The sequence below is a fragment of the Canis lupus genome, chromosome 3 (assembly GCF_003254725.2).
Source record: "Canis lupus dingo isolate Sandy chromosome 3, ASM325472v2, whole genome shotgun sequence".
Taxonomy (NCBI): domain Eukaryota; kingdom Metazoa; phylum Chordata; class Mammalia; order Carnivora; family Canidae; genus Canis; species Canis lupus.
In genome coordinates, this window is record NC_064245.1 from 32,853,165 (window position 1) to 32,877,412 (window position 24,248).

Below are 24,248 nucleotides of genomic sequence, written 5' to 3' on the forward strand. Positions count from 1 at the left end.
GGTGAGGGCAGAAAATAAGAAAGATGAACTTAGAGTGTCTGTGTAGTACTCAAAGTAAAGATGTGGTATAGAAAATTAAATGACAGGGGGTGGGTCAAAGGACTCCTTAATGCTTAAGGCTAGAACAGTTTGAGAAGAAAAATAAATAGAACTGTGTTTTTAAATTATAATTCAAAGTATAAAATAAATATTCATTAATCCATACTGATATAAATAAAAGGATAAGTAAACAAACACTAGAGGAGAGACAAATTTCCCATGAAAAATATTACCAAATAATTTATGTAGATACTTTCACCTCCAGGAAGTAAAGCATACCTTCCTGCCTGATAAATAGATGTGATTAGTAACTTGCTTTCAAAAGGTATAGTAAAGGGGATTCCTGGGTGGCTCAGCGGTTTAGCACCTACCTTCGGCCCAGGGCGTGATCCTGGAGACCTGGATCAAGTCCCAAGTCAGGCTCCCTGCATGGAGCCTGCTTTCCCTCTGCCTGTGTCTCTGCCTCTCTCTCTCTCCTTACTCTGTCTCTCATGAATGAATAAATAAAATCTTAAAAAAAAAGGTATAGTAAAAAAGGGGGGAGAGAAAGTAACTTTACAGTGAGGACACACTATGTTATCATCAGTGATAAGTAATGTTCAAGCACTTATCCTAATGTGATGTGTTGAGAATGGTACCTTAACTCTGAGGTCTTTCTTCCCAAACCTTTAACCCTAATCTAATCATGACAAAAACACCTGAGAATCCTAAATTGAGGGACATTTTACCAAATACCTGGCTGGTACTCTCAAAACTATCAAGTTTATTAAAAACAAAGAACAGCTGAGAAAATTTCACAGCCCAGAAAGCCTCAGGAAATATGAATGACTAAATGTAATGTGGTGTCCTTGTTGGGGTCCTTGAATAGAAAGTTATAATATATGGAATATTATAAGAAACAATATTGAAATCTGATTAGATTTATTTAATAATAATATATCAATACTGGTTATTTGTTTTGAACTTATATACTATAGAAATTGAAAGAGATGTTAACAGAGGGACCTGAGTATGGAGGGTACAGGAACTCTCTATATTGTCTTTGCAAAGTTATGTAAATTTAACATTATTTTAAAATAAAAAGTTTAAATTATTAAGATTATAAATTAGAGATAAGCAATCAAGTGTATGCTAATTGGATTGAGACAAGCATTTTTATGATCTATCTAGGTATGAGTAAAGCATTTCGGATGTGAAGGTATATAGTTTTTCTGCCCCTAATTATTTCCTATGGAAAACTGCCATCTCCCATTTCACTTAGTTCTGGTAAGGCTGTCAGCCATTGTCTATGGCCCTCCTTAAAAATAATCATGTTATCTACTTTTGCCAATTGCAGCAATTTATTCATTTGCTTGTAGTGATTGCAAACCAATAATATTTTTGCAAACTAATAACTTTTATTGAACCTTTTAGAATTTTCTCTACATAGAATCATGCCATCTGCAAATAGGAAAGTTTTTACTTTTTCCTTACCAATTTGAATGTCTCTTAGTCCTTACTCATGTATGATTGCTGTTGCTAGGAGTTCCAGTACTATGTTGATTCAAAATGCTGAGAATGACATTCTTCTATTTTCCTGACCCTTGAGGAAAAGCTCTCAATTTTTCCTCATTGAGTATGATGTAGCTGCATGTATTTTTGGGTTTGGATTTGTATTACTGATATTTTGTTGAGATTTTTGCATCTGTGTTCATCAGACATACTGGCCTACAGTTGTCTCTCTTTTGCTCTCTCTCTCTTTTGTTGGTGTTTTTATCTAGTTTTGGCATTAGGATAAATGCTGTTCTTAGAATGAATTTGGGGGTTTTCCCTCTTCTATTTTTTTGAAACATGTGAGAAGAACAAGTATTAACTCTTCTTTAAATATTTTTAGAATTCATCTGTGAAGCCATCTGAGCCTGGACTTTTGTTTGTTGGGAGGTGGGTTTTTTGTTTTGTTTTGTGTTTTTGTTGTTGTTTGTTTGTTTTTACTGATTCAATTTCATTGCTGGTAATTGGTGTGTTCAAATTTTCTTTTCTTTCTCCTTCAGTTTAGGTAGGTTAGAGCCCCTTCCCCTCCTTTTAAATGAGTACTTGAAATGAATGTGCATTCTGCTGTTTTAGGATGGAATGTTCTGAATATATCTATTAAATTTATATGGTTCAATGTCTGATTCAAAGCCTTTGTTTTTTGTTGTTTGTTTGGATGATCTGTCCATTGATGTAAGTTAAAGTCCCCCACTATTATTGTTTACTATTGTTTAGTTCCTTATGTTTTCTACTGAATGTTTTATGTATTTGGGTACTCCCATGTCAAGTGCATAAATATTTACAATTGTCATATCTTCTTGTTGGATTGTTCCCTTTATTATTACATAATGTCCTTCTTCATCTTGTTAGTGACTTTTTTTAAAAAAAAACCTATTTGTTCAATTTAGTATTGCTATGCTGCCTTTCTTTGATATCCATTTGCATAAGAAATGTTTCTCCACTTTCAACCTGCAATTGTCTTTATTTTTTTTTTTTTTTTTTTCAGATTCTTTTTTTTTTTTTATTGGTGTTCAATTTACTAATACAGAATAACACCCAGTGCCCATCACCCATTCACTCCCACCCCCCGCCCTCCTCCCCTTCTACCACCCCTAGTTCGTTTCCCAGAGTTAGCAGTCTTTACGTTCTGTCTCCCTTTCTGATTTCCCACACATTTCTTCTCCTTCCCTTATTTTCCCTTTCACTATTATTTATATTCCCAATGAATGAGACATATAATGTTTGTCCTTCTCACTGACTTACTTCACTCAGCATAATACCCTCCAGTTCCATCCACGTTGAAGCAAATGGTGGGTATTTGTCATTTCTAATAGCTGAGTAATATTCCATTGTATACATAAACCACATCTTCTTTATCCATCATCTTTCGTTGGACACGAGGCTCCTTCCACAGTTTGGCTATCGTGGCCATTGCTGCTAGAACATCGGGTGCAGGTGTCCCGGTTTCATTGCATTTGTATCTTTGGGGTAAATCCCCAACAGTGCAATTGCTGGGTCGTAAGGCAGGTATATTTTTAACTGTTTGAGGAACCTCCACACAGTTTTCCAGAGTGGCTGCACCAGTTCACATTCCCACCAACAGTGAAGAGGGTTCCCTTTTCTCCGCATCCTTCCAACATTTTTGTTTCCTGCCTTGTTAATTTTCCCCATTCTCACTGGTGTGAGGTGGTATCTCATTGTGGTTTTGATTTGTATTTCCCTGATGGCAAGTGATGCAGAGCATTTTCTCATATGCATGTTGGCCATGTCTATGTCTTCCTCTGTGAGATTTCTGTTCATGTCTTTTGCCCATTTCATATTGGATTGTTGTTTCTTTGGTGTTGAGTTTAAGAAGTTCTTTATAGATCTTGGAAACTAGCCCTTTGTCTGATATGTCATTTGCAAATATCTTCTCCATTCTGTAGGTTGTCTTTGAGTTTTGTTGACTGTTCCTTTGCTGTGCAAAAGCTTCTTATCTTGATGAAGTCCCAATAGTTCATTTTGCTTTTGTTTCTTTTGCCTTCGTGGATGTATCTTGCAAGAAGTTACTATGGCCGAGTTCAAAAGGTGTTGCCTGTGTTCTTCTCTAGGATTTTGATGGAATCTTGTCTCACATTTAGATCTTTCATCCATTTGTGTTTATCTTTGTGTATGGTGAAAGAGGTGGTCTAGTTTTCATTCTTCTGCATGTGGATGTCCAATTTTCCCAGCACCATTTATTGAAGAGACTGTCTTTCTTCCAATGGATAGTCTTTCCTCCTTTATCGAATAATTTGCCCATAAAGTTCAGGGTCCACTTCTGGATTCTCTATTCTGTTCCATGATCTATGTGTCTGTTTTTGTCCAGTACCACACTGTCTTGATGACCACAGCTTTGTAGTACAACCTGAAATCCCATTGTGTATGCCCCCAATATGGTTTTCTTTTTAAAATTCCCCTGGCTATTCGGGGTCTTTTCTGATTCCACACAAATCTTAAATAATTTGTTCTAACTCTCTGAAGAAAGTCCATCGTATTTTGATAGGGATTGCATTAAACGTGTATATTGCCCTGGGTAACATTGACATTTCACAATATTAATTCTGCCAATCCATGAGCATGGAATATTTTCCATCTCTTTGTGTCTTCCTCAATTTCTTTCAGAAGTGTTCTTAGTTTTGAGGGTATAGATCCTTTACATCTTTGGTGAGGTTTATTCCTAGGTATCTTATCTTTTGGGTGCAATTGTAAATGGGATTGACTCCTTAATTTCTCTTTCTTCAGTCTCATTGTTAGGTGTATAAAATGCCATGACTTCTGGGCATTGATTTTGTATCCTGCCACGCTACCGAATTGCTGTATGAGTTCTAGCAATCTTGGGGTGGAGACTTTTGGGTTTTCTATGTAGAGTATCATGTCATGCGAAGAGGGAGAGTTTGACTTCTTCTTTGCCAATTTGAATGCCTTTAATGTCTTTTTGTTGTCTGATTGCTGAGGCTAGGACTTCCAGTACTATGTTGAATAGCAGTGGTGAGTGGACATCCCTGTCTTGTTCCTGATCTTAGGGAAAGGCTCCTAGTGCTTCCCCATTGAGAATGATATTTGCTGTGGGCTTTTCTTAGAACTCAAATACAAAAGCTAACCTTACACTAGAGGCTAGAGAAAAAACAGCAAATAGATCCTACACCCAAGAGAGAAGGGAGTTAATAAAGATTCGAGAGCAGAACTCAGAAATCGAGACCAGAAGAACTGTGAACAGATCAACAGAACCAGGAGTTGGTTCTTTGAAAGAATTAATAAGATAGATAAACCATTAGCCAGCCTTATTAAAAGAAGAGAGAGAAGACTCAACATTAATAAAATCATGAATGAGAAAGGAGAGATCACTACCAACCAAAGGAAATACAAACGATTTTAAAAACATTATGAACAGCTCTACGCCAATAATTGAGGCAATCTAGAAGAAATGGACGCATTCCTGGAAAGCCACAAACTACCAAAACTGGAACAGGAAGAAATAGAAAACCTGAACAGGCCAATAACCAGGGAGGAAATTGAAGCAGTCATCAAAAACCTCCCAAGACACAAGAGTCCAGGGCCAGATGGCTTCCAGGAGAATTTATCAACGTTTAAGAAGAAATCATACCTATTCTCCTAAAGCTGTTTGGAAAGATAGAAAGAGATGGAGTACTCTCCAAATTCGTTCTATGAAGCCAGCATCACCTTAATTCCAAGCCAGACAAAGACCCCGCCAAAGGAGAATTACAGACCAATTCCCTGATGAACATGGATGCAAAATTCTCAACAAGATACTGGCCAATAGGATCCAACAGTACATTAAGAAATTATTCACCATGACCAAGTAGGATTTATCCCTGGGACACAAGGCTGGTTCAACACCCGTAAAACAATCAATTGATTCATCATATCAGCAAGAGAAAAACCAAGAAACATATGTCTCCTCATTGGATGCAGAGAAAGCATTTGACAAATACAGCATCCATTCCTGTCAAACTCTTCAGAGTGTAGGGATAGAGGAACATTCCTCGACATCTTAAAAGCCATCTATGAAAAGCCCACTGCAATTTGTCTTTAGATCTGAAGTGTGTTTTCTTGTAGGTAGCATATAGATGGGTCTTGGGTTTTTATTCATTCTGTCACCCTTGTCTTTTGATTGGAGCATTTGGTTCTTTACACTTAAAGTACTTATTGATATGTATGTATTTATTGCCTTTTGTTAGTCATTTGTAGTTGTTTTGTAGTTCTTCTCTAATCCTTTCTTGCTCTCTTTCACCTTTTTTGTTTCTTGAGCAATATATTTCGGTTTCTTCATCTTTATTTGTTGCATGTCTATTATTGGTTTTTGATTTGTGGTTCAATTAGGTTTGTATATAACATCTTTTGCATGTACAGTCTATATTAAGTTGGTGGTCTCTTAGTTTGAACCCATTCTTCTCCACTTCCCTCAGGTTTTTAGATATATGGTTTCATGTTTACATACTTTTATCTTGTGTGTGCCTTGACAATTTTTACAGATATACTTATTTTTACTGCTTTTGTGTTTCCTACTCTTATTCTTACTCAAGTTCTTTCCTTTCCACTTAGAGTCCCTTTAAAAATTTCCTGTAGGGCTGGTTTAGTGGTCATGAACTCCTTTGACTTTCATTTGTCTGAGAAACTTTATTTCTCGTATTCTGAATGATAGCCTTGCTGGATAGAGTATTTTGAGTGAAGATTTTTCCCATTTAGCACTATCATGCAACTCTCTTCTGGTCTATAAAGTTTCTGTGGAAAAATCTGCTGATAGCCTTGAGGTTTCTCTTATATGTAAATGCCTTCTTTTCATTTGCTGCTTTAAAAATTCTCTCATTTTCACTATGTGTTGTCATTTTAAAAGATTTTATTTATTATTTATTTATTTATTTATTTATTATTTATTTATTTATGACAGAGAGAGAGAGAGGCAGAGACATAGAGAGAAGCAGGCTCCATGTAGGGAGCCCAATGTGGGACTTGATCCCTGGACTCCAGGATCACACCCTGAGCCAAAGGCAGATGCTTAACTGCTGGGCCTCTCAGGTGTCCCTATGTGTTGCCATTTTGATTACTATGTGTTTTAGCGTGGACCTCCTTTGGCTGATTGGTTGGCGGTCTCTGTGCCTCCTGGATCTAGGTATCTGTTTCCTTCCCCAAATCAGGAAATTTCTCAGCTATTATTTCTTCGAATAAATTTTCTGTTCCATTTTCTCTCTTCTGGGATCACTATACAAAAGTTCATACATTGATGGAGTCACTGAGTTCCCTAAGTCTGTCTCATTTTGTATAATTTTTTTCTCTCATCCTGCTCAGTTTCATTCCTATTACTCTGTCTTCCAAGTTGCTAATTTGTTCCTCTCCTTCTATAGCCTGCTATTTATTCCATCTAATGGATTTTTAATTTCATTTATTGTTTTCTTCACCTCTGATTGGTTCTTTTTGTCTTTTGTTAAGGATCTCACTGATGTCCTCCATTCATTTCTCAAGTTGAGTATCTTTATGATCATTACTTTAAATTCCCTATCCAACATATTTCTTTTTTAAATTTTTTTATGATAGTCACACAGAGAGAGAGAGAGAGAGAGAGAGCCGAGGCCAGAGGAAGAAGCGGGCTCCATGCACCGGAGCTCGATGTCTCTAGGATCGCGCCCTGGGCCAAAGGCAGGCGCCAAACCGCTGCGCCACCCAGGGATCCCCCAACATATTTCTTATTTTCCATTTTGCTAATATCTCTTCTATGATTTTGTCTTGTTCTTTCATTTGGAGCACATTCCTCTGTGTCCTCATTTTGTCCAATTCTCTGTTTCTCTGTGTTGGGAAAGTCAGCTGTATGCCTATTCTTGAAAGTAATGGCTTTATGAGGAAGAGCTCCTGCAGTGCCCTGCAATCATGTGCGCTTTCACCAGAACCTAGTGCTCCAGGGGTGTCTTCTGTGTGCTATGTGTGCCCTCTGTTGCCTCCTGGCCACTTTTTCCTTCAGTGTGCCGTTTGTAGAGGCTTCTTTGCCTGTTGCAGCAGTGTTTGTCCCAAACCAGGGTAAAATATGTAGTTTAAGTGTGAGTGCTGGTCTGCTTGGGTAATGAGACCTTCTTCTGCTGCTGCCAGGATAGGGCCAGCCTTAGTAGATCCACAAAATGCACATGGACAAGACATGCGATTTTAACAAGGTGGTTTTGGGCTTCTGTCAGCACTTTGGGGCTGAGGCTCTGTGAAACATGCAGTGGAAGAAGAGATGTTGGCATGGTATGTGCTAATCTTCTGGGAGAGGAGATCTGAAGTGACAGGACTGTACAAATGTGACTGGTAAGGGCAGATCTGCTCAAGCTCTGGAGGTGTGATGGGCAGGGCTTAGGGTAAGGATTTACCTAGTGAATTGGCACCCTGCTGGTTCCCACAGGTTATGTTGTGATGGGGGGTTGAAGAGGGGATGACACTGGCCATCTCCTTTTTTTTCTAGAGAAGTCCCTCAGTGAACCCTGCCCCTCAGAGACATGCTCTGAGATTTGTAAATAACTCTTCCTCCTATATGTCCCAGGTGTTTGTCAAATTACTTTTTCTACACTGTATCACCACAAGCTGTTTGTCTTGCTATCATTTTAGGAGTGGGAATTCAGCTTCCTAAAACCAACTGTCCCAGGCTGTCCCAAACCAAAGCTGCTTTTTAAAAATTCTAGTCTTTAAACCCTGCTTTGTAAGAACTCATGTGGCCTCTCTTTTCCAAGCCAATTGTTATGAGGATTCATCTTCTCTGTGCTAGCTTCTAGTGTGAGTCTGTTTCTCTCCCTCTCCATGCCTCAGCATCCTCTCCCAGTGGACAGCTATGGTTCATTTGAGCTCCTCACAGTGTCTCCCGCCCTTCCTACCCTCTTTGATATGGCCTCTTTTCTACCTTTAGTTGTGGAGTTTGTTCTGCCAGTCTTCAGTTCATTTTCTGGATTATTTTGCTGATGTTAGTATTATCTAGTTGTATCCATGGGAAATGTGAGCTTAGGAGCCTCTTACTTTGTCATATTCTCAGCCTCTCCTCTGTTTCTTTATAACCTTTTTTATTTTTATTTTTATTTATTTTATTTTATTTTTTAATAATAAATTTTTTTTTATTGGTGTTCAATTTGCCAACATACAGAATAACACCCAGTGCTCATCCCATCAAGTGCTCTTTATAACTTTATTGGACATCTCACATCCTGTTTTCTTGGGATCTCCAGATCCATGTCTTCCTTCATTTCAGGACTCTTTTCTCTGATAATATCTTTAAATATTTTACTTTGTTTGCTTGTTCTTTTCTTTTTCTCAGAAACACTATGTGTTTGTAAACACTCTGTTTGATTTACATACCTATTGTTTTCTTCTAATTATTCCCTGTGAGTGTACTCCTCAGTATTTCTAAACCTGTTGTTCATGTTCCTGACCCTGTTTTTGTCAGATTAGATTTTATTATTTCTACTTTTAATGTGGCTTTCATCTTCTATGATCTTATTTCTTCTATTTCTTTTGATCTCTCCCACCTTTATACTTCATCTTGTCTTAACTTTTTACAAACTTTCCCTCTTTTATTTCCTTTTGGCTATTTCAGCATTGAGCTCCAAACTTTTTTTCTCCCTAATTACTCTAAGATCTTAGGGAAATGTTTAGTATTTGTTTGGATTCTTATAATATTATCTGCCTTTTGAATTTGTAGTGGTCCATGTTTTTATTAATTCTCTGGTACCTTCGCATAAATCCTATTATACTTCTAACTCAGTGTTATGGAGATACTTCTTTGAGGTTCAGCCTTACTAGAAAAAATAATGCCAACTGAGGTCAATTTAGCATAAGTGGTTGTCTAAGATATTTCTAAAGCCCTCAACTCTACTCACCCCCCACCCCCAGGCTTTGTCTTTGAGCAATATCTCCTTAGTATAATTTATAGTGTCTTTTCCTCTTGCAACCTCCGTATATGAGCATGTCCATGGGTCAGCCCTGAGATCTTCCTTCCATTCTTTTATTTTCTAGGGGATGTCATCTAATTTCAGGAATTAAAATACCATACATGTTCCACACAATATGGATACTCTCTGGAAGTATGGTCACATATATCTTACAACATTTCAATATGTCCCGACAAATGTCTAAAAGGGATTTCAAACTCAATGTGCAGGAGAAGACTCCTGCCTCTCTCTCCTATTCTGGAATAAGCAGCTCTGTCTGCTCTATCAGCTCTGCTCTTCTAATTGTTCAGATCTGAAGGTTCAAACATTTTTGTTTCTTCTTTTTCCTGTCATAATATATATTCAATGCATTAAAAATACATAAAAGTATACTCAGATTCCAACCACTCTTAAAAAAAACCTTCCAGTCTTCCAGTTATAGGAATATTGTATATTGTAGGGATCTAATATACAACATAGTCACTATAGTTACCCTACTGTACTTGAAAGGTGCTAATAAAGTAAATCTTTAATGTTATTACCACAAAAGAGGTAAATATGCAAGATGACAGAAATGTTAACGCATCGTGTTGTGGCCATAATTTTGCAATATATATACATGTATCAAATCAAAATGTTGTACACCTTAAACATACATTATATGTTAATAATATTTCAATAAAACTGGAAAAAAGAGATAGAAAAATAATACAATAGCATTGATTATTAGTAGAAAGATCCTCAACCTTAGTATTCTTCTCTAAGCATACCAAGGCTAGCCTTGGGTCTTTGTGTTTCTATATAAATTGTACAGTCAGTTTGTAAAGTTCCTTAATAAATATGTTTGGTGTTTTTATTGTAGTAAATCAATAAGCCAATGTATCTTCATTTATTCATAGTTCAAGGTGGCTACCTGGAAGTAGAGCTCTTAGCAAAGCAAAGCTGTAACCCTCATAAAGTATTACTTATTTCCATTTGAATATCCTTCAATGAGATATTGAATTTCTTCCATACAGTTTTGGCATGTCTTGTGTTAAATTTAATTTTTGATGGATATATATTCTGTTTTTTTGGACAATGACATTTTTAAAAAGACTTTATTAGTGACAGAGAGAGAGCACTAGTGGTGGTGGTGGGGGATGCACAGAAGAGGAGGGAGAATCAGACTCCCTGTGGAGCAGGGATCCCAATGGAAGGCTTGATCCCAGGACTCTGAGACCATGATCTGAGCTGAGGGCAGAAGCTTAATCGACTAAGCCACCCACGTGTCCCTGACATTTAAATATAAATTATGTTTCTACTTAAATTACATTTTAAAACCTTATATTCTGGCATAGAGAAATGAAATTTAATATGGATCTTATATCTAACTACCTTTAAAATCTTATTGATTTTAATAATAATACCCATGGAGTTCTGTCTTTTGGGTTTTCTATGTATAACATCTTAACTTTATACTTTCAAGTACCTCTAGTAATATATTGATAGAACAGGTGTCATCTTGAGCATACATTTTTGTTTTAATTTTTCTTTTTCTTTCATCATAACATTTTAAAATTTTTTATTTTAATTTCATGTAGTTAATATATGGTGTTATGTTAGTTTCAGGTGTAGTTTACATTCCCACCAATAGTACAAGAGCTTTTCTTTTTCTCCACATCCCATCCTCCTTAGCACTTGTTCCTTGAGTTTTGATTTTAGCCATTCCCACAGGTGTGAGATGATATCTCATTGTGGTTTTGATGTGCATTTCCCTGACCATGAGTGATGTTGAGCATCATTTCATGTGTCTGTTGGCCCTCTGGATGTCTTTTTGGAGAAATGTTTGTTCAGGTAATCTGCTCATTTAATTGGATTATTTAGTTTTTTGTGTTGAGGTGTATGAGTTTTTGATATATTTTGGATACTAATCCTTTATCAGATATGTCATTTGCAAATATATTCTCTCATTAAGTACGTTGCTTTTTAGTTTTCTGGGTTGTTTCCTTTGCTGTGCAGAAGCTTTTTACATTGATGTGGTCCCAATAGTTTATTTTTGCTTTTGTTTCCTTTGCCTCAGGAGGCACATTTAGAAAAAAGTTGCTCCATTCAATGTTAGAAAAATGACTGCGCTTTCTTCAAAGATTTTTCTGGTTTCAGGTCTCACATGTAGGTCCCCAATCAATTTTGAGTTTATTTTTTGTGTATAGTGTAAGAAAGTGGTCCAGTTTTACTCTTTTGCATGTAGCTCTCCCGTTTTCCCAACAGCATTTGTTGAAGAGACTTTCTTTGATTGCAGATTATCATTTCCTTTGTTAAGGATTAATTGACCATATAAGGGTGGTTTGTTTCTGAACTTTCTAGTCTGTTGCTTTGATCCATGTGTCTATTTTTGTGCCAGCACCATACTGTTGATTACTACAGCATTGTAATATAACTTGAAGTCTGGAACTGTAATGCCTCCAGCTTTGCCATTTTTTTTTTCCCCTCCAAGATTACTTTGGCTATTTGGGGTCTTTTGTGGTTCTATACAAATTCAAGATTCTTCATTCCAGTTCTGTGAAAAATGTTGTTGGTATTTTGATAGAATTTCATTAAATCTGTAGATAGCTTTGGGTAGTGTAGACATTTTAAAAATATTTCTTCTTCCAATTCATGAACATGGAATGTCTTTCCATTTTTTCTGTTGTCCTCAATTTCTTTCATCAATGCTTTATGGTTTTTAGAGCATAAGTCTTCACTTCTTTGGTTAAGTTTATTCCTAGGTATTTTATCACTTTTGGTGTCTGTAAATGAGATTGTTTTCTTAATTTCTCTTTCTGCTACTTCATTATTGGTGTATAGAAATGCAATGGATTTCTGTCATTGATTTTGTATCCTGTGACTACAAATTCTTTTATGAATTCTAGTAGTTTTTGGTTGGAGTCTTTAGAATTTTCTCTACATAGAATCATGCCATCTGCAAATAGGGAAAGTTTTACTTTTTCCTTACCAATTTGAATGTCTCTTAGTCCTTACTCATGTATGATTGCTGTTGCTAGGAGTTCCAGTACTATGTTGATTCAAAATGCTGAGAATGACATTCTTCTATTTTTCCTGACCCTTGAGGAAAAGCTCTCAATTTTTCCTCATTGAGTATGATGTAGCTGCATGTATTTTTGGGTTTGGATTTGTATTACTGATATTTTGTTGAGATTTTTTTGCATCTGTGTTCATCAGACATACTGGCCTACAGTTGTCTCTCTTTTGCTCTCTCTCTCTCTTTTGTAGTGTTTTTATCTAGTTTTGGCATTAGGATAAATGCTGTTCTTAGAATGAATTTGGGAGGTTTTCCCTCTTCTATTTTTTTTTGAAACAGTGTGAGAAGAACAAGTATTAACTCTTCTTTAAATATTTTTTAGAATTCATCTGTGAAGCCCATCTGAGCCTGGACTTTTGTTTGTTGGGAGGTGGGTTTTTTGTTTTGTTTTGTGTTTTTGTTGTTGTTGTTTGTTTGTTTTTACTGATTCAATTTCATTGCTGGTAATTGGTGTGTTCAAATTTTCTATTTCTTTCTCCTTCAGTTTAGGTAGGTTATTAGAGCCCCTTCCCCTCCCTTTTAAATGAGTACTTGAAATGAATGTGCATTCTGCTGTTTTAGGATGGAATGTTCTGAATATATCTATTAAATTTATATGGTTCAATGTCTGATTCAAAGCCTTTGTTTTTTGTTGTTTGTTTGGATGATCTGTCCATTGATGTAAGTTAAAGTCCCCCACTATTATTGTTTACTATTGTTTAGTTCCCTTATGTTTTCTACTGAATGTTTTATGTATTTGGGTACTCCCATGTCAAGTGCATAAATATTTACAATTGTCATATCTTCTTGTTGGATTGTTCCCTTTATTATTACATAATGTCCTTCTTCATCTTGTTAGTGACTTTTTTTTTAAAAAAAAAACCTATTTGTTCAATTTAGGTATTGCTATGCTGCCTTTCTTTGATATCCATTTGCATAAGAAATGTTTCTCCACTTTCAACCTGCAATTGTCTTTAGATCTGAAGTGTGTTTCTTGTAGGTAGCATATAGATGGGTCTTGGGTTTTTATTCATTCTGTCACCCTTGTCTTTTGATTGGAGCATTTGGTTCTTTACACTTAAAGTACTTATTGATATGTATGTATTTATTGCCTTTTGTTAGTCATTTTGTAGTTGTTTTTGTAGTTCTTCTCTAATCCTTTCTTGCTCTCTTTCACCTTTTGTTGTCTTTCTTGAGCAATATATTTCAGTTTCTTCATCTTTATTTGTTGCATGTCTATTATTGGTTTTTGATTTGTGGTTACAATTAGGTTTGTATATAACATCTTTTGCATGTAGCAGTCTATATTAAGTTGGTGGTCTCTTAAGTTTGAACCCATTCTTTACTCCACTTCCCTCAGGTTTTAGATATATGGTTTCATAGTTTACATACTTTTATCTTGTGTGTGCCTTGACTAATTTTTACAGATATACTTATTTTTACTGCTTTTGTGTTTCCTACTTTTCTTATTCTTACTCAAGTTCTTTCCTTTCCACTTAGAGTCCCTTTAAAAATTTCCTGTAGGGCTGGTTTAGTGGTCATGAACTCCTTTAGCTTTCATTTGTCTGAGAAACTTTATTTCTCGTATTCTGAATGATAGCCTTGCTGGATAGAGTATTTTTGAGTGAAGATTTTTCCCATTTAGCACTATCATGCAACTCTCTTCTGGTCTATAAAGTTTCTGTGGAAAAATCTGCTGATAGCCTTATGGGGTTTCTCTTATATGTAAATGCCTTCTTTTCATTTGCTGCTTTAAAAATTCTCTCATTTTCACTATGTGTTGTCATTTTTAAAAAGATTTTATTTATTATTTATTTATTTATTTATTTATTATTTATTTATTTATGACAGAGAGAGAGAGAGAGGCAGAGACATAGAGAGAGAGAAGCAGGCTCCATGTAGGGAGCCCAATGTGGGACTTGATCCCTGGACTCCAGGATCACACCCTGAGCCAAAGGCAGATGCTTAACTGCTGGGCCTCTCAGGTGTCCCTATGTGTTGCCATTTTGATTACTATGTGTTTTAGCGTGGACCTCCTTTGGCTGATTGGTTGTGGGATCTCTGTGCCTCCTGGATCTAGGTATCTGTTTCCTTCCCCAAATCAGGAAATTTCTCAGCTATTATTTCTTCGAATAAATTTTCTGTTCCATTTTCTCTCTCTTCTAGGATCACTATAATGCAAAAGTTCATACACTTGATGGAGTCACTGAGTTCCCTAAGTCTGTCTCATTTTGTATAATTTTTTTTCTCTCATCTGCTCAGTTTCATTCCTATTACTCTGTCTTCCAAGTTGCTAATTTGTTCCTCTGCCTTCTATAGCCTGCTATTTATTCCATCTAATGGATTTTTAATTTCATTTATTGTTTTCTTCACCTCTGATTGGTTCTTTTTTGTCTTTTTGTTAAGGATCTCACTGATGTCCTCCATTCATTTCTCAAGTTGAGTATCTTTATGATCATTACTTTAAATTCCCTATCCAACATATTTCTTTTTTAAATTTTTTTTATGATAGTCACACAGAGAGAGAGAGAGAGAGAGAGAGAGGCAGAGACACAGGCAGAGGAAGAAGCAGGCTCCATGCACCGGGAGCTCGATGTCTCTAGGATCGCGCCCTGGGCCAAAGGCAGGCGCCAAACCGCTGCGCCACCCAGGGATCCCCCCAACATATTTCTTATTTTCCATTTTGCTAATATCTCTTGCTATGATTTTGTCTTGTTCTTTCATTTGGAGCACATTCCTCTGTGTCCTCATTTTGTCCAATTCTCTGTTTCTCTGTGTTGGGAAAGTCAGCTGTATCGCCTATTCTTGAAAGTAATGGCTTTATGAGGAAGAGCTCCTGCAGTGCCCTGCAATGCAATGTGCGCTTTCACCAGAACCTAGTGCTCCAGGGGGTGTCTTCTGTGTGCTATGTGTGCCCTGCTGTTGCCTCCTGGCCACTTTTTCCTTCAGTGTGCCGTTTGTAGAGGCTTCTTTGCCTGTTGCAGCAGTGTTTTGTCCCAAACCAGGGTAAAATATGTAGTTTAAGTGTGAGTGCTGGTCTGCTTGGGTAATGAGACCTTCTTCTGCTGCTGCTGCCAGGATAGGGCCAGCCTTAGTAGATCCACAAAATGCACATGGACAAGACATGCGATTTTAACAAGGTGGTTTTGGGCTTCTGTCAGCACTGTTGGGGCTGAGGCTCTGTGAAACATGCAGTGGAAGAAGAGATGTTGGCATGGTATGTGCTAATCTTCTGGGAGAGGAGATCTGAAGTGACAGGACTGTACAAATGTGACTGGTAAGGGCAGATCTGCTCAAGCTCTGGAGGTGTGATGGGCAGGGCTTAGGGTAAGGAAGTTACCTAGTGAATATTGGCACCCTGCTGGTTCCCACAGGTTATGTTGTGATGGGGGGTTGAAGAGGGGATGACACTGGCCATCTCCTTTTTTTTCTAGAGAAGTCCCTCAGTGAACCCTGCCCCTCAGAGACATGCTCTGAGATTTGTAAATAACTCTTCCTCCTATATGTCCCAGGTGTTTGTCAAATTACTTTTTCTACACTGTATCACCACAAGCTGTTTGTCTTGCTATCATTTTAAGGGTAGAGATTCAGCTTCCTAAAACCAACTGTCCCAGGCTGTCCCAAAACCAAAGCTGCTGTTTTTAAAAATTCTAGTCTTTAAACCCTGCTTTGTAAGAACTCATGAAATTTGGCCTCTCTTGCTTCCAAAGCCAATTGTTATGAGGATTCATCTTCTCTGTGCTAGCTTCTAGTGTGAGTCTGTTTCTCTCCCCTCTCCATGCCTCAGCATCCTCTTCCCAGTGGACAGCTATGGTTCATTTAGCTCCTCACAGTGTCTCCGCCCTTCCTACCCTCTTTGATATGGCCTCTTTTCTACCTTTAGTTGTGGAGTTTGTTCTGCCAGTCTTCAGTTCATTTTCTGGATTATTTATGCTGATGTTAGTATTATCTAGTTGTATCCATGGGATAATGTGAGCTTAGGAGCCTCTTACTTTGTCATATTCTCAGCCTCTCCTCTGTTTCTTTATAACCTTTTTTATTTTTATTTTTATTTATTTTATTTTATTTTTTTAATAATAAATTTATTTTTTATTGGTGTTCAATTTGCCAACATACAGAATAACACCCAGTGCTCATCCCATCAAGTGCTCTTTATAACTTTATTAAGACATCTCACATCCTGTTTTCTTGGGATCTCCAGATCCATGTCTTCCTTCATTTCAGGACTCTTTTCTCTGATAATATCTTTAAATATTTTACTTTGTTTGGCTTGTTCTTTTCTTTTTCTCAGAAACACTATGTGTTTGTAAACACTCTGTTTGATTTACATACCTATTGTTTTCTTCTAATTATTCCCTCTTGAGTGTACTCCTCAGTATTTCTAAACCTGTTGTTCATGTTCCTGACCCTGTTTTTGTCAGATTAGATTTTATTATTTCTACTTTTAATGTGGCTTTCATCTTCTATGATCTTATTTCTTCTATTTCTTTTGATCTCTCCCACCCTTTATACTTCATCTTGTCTTAACTTTTTACAACTTTCCCTCTTTTATTTCCTTTTGGCTATTTCAGCATTGAGCTCAAACTTTTTTTCTCCCCAATTACTCTAAGATCTTAGGGAAATGTTTAGTATTTGTTTGGATTCTTATAATATATATCTGCCTTTTGAATTTGTAGTGGTCCATGTTTTTATTAATTCTCTGGTACCTTCGCATAAATCCTATTATACTTCTAACTCAGTGTTAATTGGAGATACTTCTTTGAGGTTCAGCCTTACTAGAAAAATAATGCCAACTGAGGTCAATTTAGCATAAGTGGTTGTCTAAAGATATTTCTAAAGCCCTCAACTGTCTACTCACCCCCCACCCCCAGGCTTTGTCTTTGAGCAATATCTCCTTAGTATAATTTATAGTGTCTTTTCCTCTTTGCAACCTCCGTATATGAGCATGTCCATGGGTCAGCCCTGAGATCTTCCTTCCATTCTTTTATTTTCTAGGGGATGTCATCTAATTTCAGGAATTAAAATACCATACATGTTCCACACAATATGGATACTCTCTGGAAGTATGGTCACATATATCTTAACAACATTTCAATATGTCCCGACAAATGTCTAAAAGGGATTTCAAACTCAATGTGCAGGAGAAGACTCCTGCCTCTCTTTCTCCCTATTCTGGAATAAGCAGCTCTGTCTGCTCTATCAGCTCTGCTCTTCTAATTGTTCAGATCTGAAGGTTCAAAGCCATTTTTGTTTCTTCTTTTCCTGTCATAATATATATTCAATGCATTAAAAAATACATAAAAGTATACTCAGATTCCAACCACATATTACCACCTCCAGTGTACACTGATGTCCCACCTGGTTATTAGAGGAGTTGCCTAACTTGCTTATCTGCAGACTATTCTCCATCCAGCAGCCAACACAATTCTTTTAAAGTAGAGCGCAGATCAAGCCTTGGCAAGCTCCATCCAAGAACTTCCTATCTCATCAGATAAATCCTCAAAATCTTAAGTTGAACTACAAAGTCCTCCATGGTTTGAGCTTCCTCTCCATTACTAACCCCAATTCCTGCCATATTGGCCCTCATGATATCCCTCAAACATCCCAATTTTTTCTCCTTTGCTCTCACATTTCTAGTTCCCAAACCACCCTCCCAACAGATCTCTGCATTTCTTACCTCTTCACTGCCTGCACTTCCCCAAACAAGATCCCATTAGATCCTTGGATACCTATATAAAATAAGAATGGTTTACCACAAGCAGTGGAAATCTGTTTTATCCTTCCTTGTTTTACTTCTCTATATATCACTTACCACCATCACATATAAGATATCTGTAAGTTTATCAGTTTATCATCTATTCTCCCTTCTTCCTTGAATGTAAGTTTCATGAGAGCAGTTTGTTCCTTTTCTTTGCTTTCTTAACTCTTGTAGGCCCTCCATGAATGTTTGTTGAATAACCAATTAATCTTTTCAGCATTGTGCATCCTCTGACTTTTCATTAAACAGGATATCAATGGGGAATTTTAAAGTGTCTTTGTAAGACATGGGGTTAGGTGTAGTGATTTACTATTTCCTCTTCCATGAATAGTAGCAGTATGATGGAGTGTGTTCTGTCTGTCTGTCTCTCTCTTTTACTGATATATCAATTGTCTTTTCCATGGAACAGAGCCTGTCTCTATGATGCCTTCTGCATCACCTCTGTCTTGTTCACAGGTTAATATACATAGATATATTTCCTTGCACTATCTGTGGAGAGAGCTTAGAAGTAATGATATTCCACCAGCAATGAGCTAATCCAGGACCTAGATCTTGATTTATAATACTATTCCCCAATAAAGAGAACTAGGGCTCCTTGGAGAAATCTCTGATTTTTTGGTGAGGGCAGAAAATAAGAAAGATGAACTTAGAGTGTCTGTGTAGTACTCAAAGTAAAGATGTGGTATAGAAAATTAAATGACAGGGGGTGGGTCAAAGGACTCCTTAATGCTTAAGGCTAGAACAGTTTGAGAAGAAAAATAAATAGAACTGTGTTTTTTAAATTATAATTCAAAGTATAAAATAAATATTCATTAATCCATACTGATATAAATAAAAGGATAAGTAAACAAACACTAGAGGAGAGACAAATTTCCCATGAAAAATATTACCAAATAATTTATGTAGATACTTTCACCTCCAGGAAGTAAAGCATACCTTCCTGCCTGATAAATAGATGTGATTAGTAACTTGCTTTCAAAAGGTATAGTAAAGGGGATTCCTGGGTGGCTCAGCGGTTTAGCACCTACCTTCGGCCCAGGGCGTGATCCTGGAGACCTGGGATCAAGTCCCAAGTCAGGCTCCCTGCATGGAGCCTGCTTTCCCTCTGCCTGTGTCTCTGCCTCTCTCTCTCTCCTTACTCTGTCTCTCATGAATGAATAAATAAAATCTTAAAAAAAAAGGTATAGTAAAAAAGGGGGGAGAGAAAGTAACTTTACAGTGAGGACACACTATGTTATCATCAGTGATAAGTAATGTTCAAGCACTTATCCTAATGTGATGTGTTGAGAATGGTACCTTAACTCTGAGGTCTTTCTTCCCAAACCTTTAACCCTAATCTAATCATGACAAAAACACCTGAGAATCCTAAATTGAGGGACATTTTACCAAATACCTGGCTGGTACTCTCAAAACTATCAAGTTTATTAAAAACAAAGAACAGCTGAGAAAATTTCACAGCCCAGAAAGCCTCAGGAAATATGAATGACTAAATGTAATGTGGTGTCCTTGTTGGGGTCCTTGAATAGAAAGTTATAATATTATGGAATATTATAAGAAACAATATTGAAATCTGATTAGATTTATTTAATAATAATATATCAATACTGGTTATTTGTTTTGAACTTATATACTATAGAAATTGAAAGAGATGTTAACAGAGGGACCTGAGTATGGAGGGTACAGGAACTCTCTATATTGTCTTTGCAAAGTTATGTAAATTTAACATTATTTTAAAATAAAAAGTTTAAATTATTAAGATTATAAATTAGAGATAAGCAATCAAGTGTATGCTAATTGGATTGAGACAAGCATTTTTATGATCTATCTAGGTATGAGTAAAGCATTTCGGATGTGAAGGTATATAGTTTTTCTGCCCCTAATTATTTCCTATGGAAAACTGCCATCTCCCATTTCACTTAGTTCTGGTAAGGCTGTCAGCCATTGTCTATGGCCCTCCTTAAAAATAATCATGTTATCTACTTTTGGCCAATTGCAGCAATTTATTCATTTGCTTGTAGTGATTGCAAACCAATAATATTTTTGCAAACTAATAACTTTTATTGAACCTATCAACCATGTAAGATTTCAGGGCAAATGACTAGTCTAAAATCTTTAGAAAGAGAGACACTAGTTGGCATTTGTTTATTTAAGCATTGCTTACTTTAGATAAATATCACCAAACACTATATAATCCATTAAGTCTATTGAGCCAAAAGTGTTTACCAAATTACTAAATGTTAAATGTGGGGAGCATGAAAATGTGAAGCCTCTGAGAGCCACAGAGATACAGGTCTCTCATGCTCTTGCAGGTTTCTTTTCTTTCTTTCTTTCTTTCTTTCTTTCTTTCTTTCTTTCTTTCTTTCTTTCTTTCTTTCTTTCTTTCTTTCTTTTTTTTTTCTTGCAGGTTTCTTATCCAGGAACTTCATGGGCATTCAAAGGGAAAACTCAGGAGAATGCTGAGCAACCATCCAGTGGTGCAACCATCTCCACCGCAACGCCTCTACCCAGGCACACATTGCTGTGCTCTCTGTGAAATAAAAACCTTATTACACAGGAAGAGAGCAGCAAGGACTGTTGCATTAGAGAATGATTGGAAACCTACTGTGGCAGTGGGAGGGGAACTGGGAAATAATGCTCTTTTTCAGGGGAACTGGGAAATAATGCTCCTACTTTGCAGGAATACTTGCTAGGCTCAGCATTACATTCAGTTCACATCTGAAGAACTAGATTCACAAATTCTGCCTATGACTAGATTTTAGTCAAAATATCAGAAAACAACACCGTCCCCTGTTGCAACCACTAACATGCTAACAAGCATTGAATAAAAACAACAGTATGATCCACGTGGAGAAACTGTAAAAGAAAGATTATCTCTAGGCAGATGAAAGGGAAGACCCAAATCCAAGTCAACAGGCTCAAATTCAAGTAGGAAGAAAATTTGAAGCCTGTATCAACTTCCCACCAGATAAGCAAACCCTCACACTAGAGGCCTAAGGATAAAAGGATGCTCATCTCCAAGCATACAAAACATTTACCTCAGTGTTTACTCTTCCATACGACACACCCAACAATAAACCAAGAATAGCAGTCTGAACAGACAAAGCAGTCATTACAAAGAGCCAGACATAACAGAGGTGTTTAAAATAATCATTTAATATGTTAAAGGCTTTAATGGAGAAGGTAGACAACATGCAAGACCAATACTGATTTCAATGTTAAGAAGAAATCTAATAGAAACGCAGGAAAACAACAACAGCAGCAGAAGCAGCAGCAGCATAGGGGAGATGAAACATGCCTTGATGCTGATACCAATAGACTTATCACAGCCAAAGGAAAGAACCAGTGAATTTGACAACAGTTGAACAGAAATAATCCAATCTGAAATACAAAGAAAAAAATGAGTTAAAAAATCAGAACAGAGAAACCAAGAGCTATGGGACAATAACACACTCCCAACTATTTACTATATTGCTAACTCCATATTCAAGCCAACAAAAATACATGTAATCATTCTAGTGCTTTACTCTAAATTCCTCTTTTGAACTAGCTAGAGAAAACTCTTGGTTTTTAAAAGGCTCCTGTGATTAAGCAAGGCCCAACCAGATAGTTTCCATATCTTAAATTCAAGTGTACCATATAAATAACATAACTAATCATGGGAGTAAAATACATAAAATTCATGGTATGGGTAGAAAACCTTGGAAGTCATCTTAGAATTCTCCATATACAACTCAAAAAACCCTGTACGGTTTTGCCAAGAAAAAAAGATAAAGCACAAATAATCAATATCATAAAAAAGAGGGAGAAACATTATTTTATGGTTAAAAAATTAATTGAAAAAGCTATATCAATAATTCTACAACATAGGTTAAATTAACATATTCCTTGAAAGACAAAAACTACCAGAACTTATTAAAAATAGATAATCTTAAAAAATAGATAATCTTTATAAACCTATATCTATCAAAGAAGTTAAATTTTAATTAAAGACTTTCTAAATGCACAACTCTAATCACAGATAGTTTATCAAAAAAATTTTAAAAGATTTTATTCATGTATTCATGAGAGACAGAGAGAGAGAGAGAGAGAGACAGGCAGAGACACAGGCATAGGGAGAAGCAGGCTCCGTGCAGGGAGCCCGATGTAGGACTCAATCCCAGGTCTCCAGGAGCAGCCCTGGGTTGAAGGCAGCACTAAACTGCTGAGTCACCCGGGCTGCCCTCTATCAAATTTTATAAGCATGTATAGTACCAAGTATACAAACTTTTCCAGAATATAAAACAAAAAGAGCATTTCTAAACTCATTCTATGAGGGCTGCCTTACCAATAACAAAAATAGACATAGATATTACAAGAAAAGTTAATAAAACTAAAAAAGCAAATATCCCTTATTCATGTAGACACAAAAACCATCAACAAAATAAGAAAATAATTGAATCTAACAATATATATATATATATATATATATTGACATGTAAAGATTAATACCAGGAATGAAAGCCTGGCTCACATTAAAAAAATCAGTCAGTGTAATTCAACATATTAAGACTAAATGGGAAATATTATTTGGTCATTTAGGAAATATAGAAAAATAAATTGATGAAAGAGAATATTCATTTAAGAGAAAAAATCCCAGACAACTAAAAATAGAGGGGAACTTCATTAATTTATAGAGTATCAACAAAACAAACAAAAACACTACAGCTAAACATCATTCCCTCCCATTGAATATGAGCTAGACTTAGTGACGGTCTTCTAATTAGTAGAAAATAGAAAGGGATAAAATTATAATTTACAGTGGAGAAATCTGGCAGACAGTTTCTTAACAAAGTGATGAAGACTAATATCACCTGTAATAAGTAATGTTGATATCATGTAATCTCTGATGTTATATGATAAAAAGTGTCTACTATGAGAAAATATTAGAAATGCTTAAGCTGAGGATATTCCACAAAGTGTTTCACCATTAGTATCCAAAAGTGCCCAGGTTAGTTTGCTTTTCATAAAACAAATTGTCACAGATTAGAAGAGAGTATGGAGACATAAAAACTAAATGCAACATGGTATCTTTGATTGAATAGGAAAAAGACATTAATGGAAAAATTGATAAAATGTCAATAAAGGCTGTAGCCGAGCTAACAGTTTTGTGCCTATGTAAACTTCTGAGTTTTACCAACTTTGCCATTGCTATGTAAGATGTTAACAGTAAGGGAAAGTCAGTAAGGGAAAGTGAGCAAAAGGTAAACGAGAAGTCTTTGTATCATGTTTTACTAATTCTTTTGTAAATCTAAAATTCTTTCAAAAGATAAATAAAAATCAGTCCTGTCAGTTTATAAGACTATACCAGCAAAATATCTTCCAAGAATAAAGAAAAATAAACACTGCTCCAGACATATAAAAGTCGAAAGAATTCATAACCAGCAGATCCACACTACAAGAAATGTTATTTTTTTCCCTTTCTGATATTTCCCACTCATTTTTTCTCCTTTCCCCTTTATTCCCTGTCATTATTTTTTATATTTCCCAAATGAAGGAGACCATATAATGTTCTTCCTTCTCTGATTGAACTTAATTCACTCAGGACAATACTCTCCAGTACCATCCACGTCAAAGCAAATGGTGGGTATTTGTCATTACTAATGGCTGAGTAATATTCCATTATATACATAGACCACATCTTCTTTATCCATTCATCTTTTGATGGACACCGAGGCTCCTTCCACAGTTTGGCTATTGTGGACATTGCTGCTATAAACATCAGGGTGCAGGGGTCTCGGCGTTTCATTGCATCTGTATTTTTGGGGTAAATCCCCAGCAGTGCAATGGCTGGGTCATAGAGCAGATCTATGATTAGGAGATCAGATATTTTTAACTCTTTGAGTAACATCCACAGAGTTTTCCAGAGGGACTGCACCAGTTCACATTCCCACCAACAGTGTAAGAGGGTTCCCTTTCTCCACATCCTCTCCAACACTTGTGG

General features: G+C 36.4%; 1 protein-coding gene across 3 annotated transcripts in view; it reads right to left on the minus strand.

Moving 5' to 3' along the window:
* The window catches only part of GABRG3 (gamma-aminobutyric acid type A receptor subunit gamma3), a 712,386-nt gene that overhangs the window by 38,088 nt on the left and 650,050 nt on the right, over positions 1 to 24,248 (minus strand). The window contains exon 7 of one of the 3 annotated variants that reach the window (XM_025437255.3): positions 21,404 to 21,646. The exons of the other annotated variants lie outside the window; for them this stretch is intronic. Coding sequence (XP_025293040.1) covers positions 21,420 to 21,646 — 227 coding nt within the window. The 3' untranslated portion in view covers positions 21,404 to 21,419. Of the gene's footprint in view, positions 1 to 21,403; positions 21,647 to 24,248 lie in introns of those variants that run through there. 3 annotated transcript variants of the gene reach the window in all.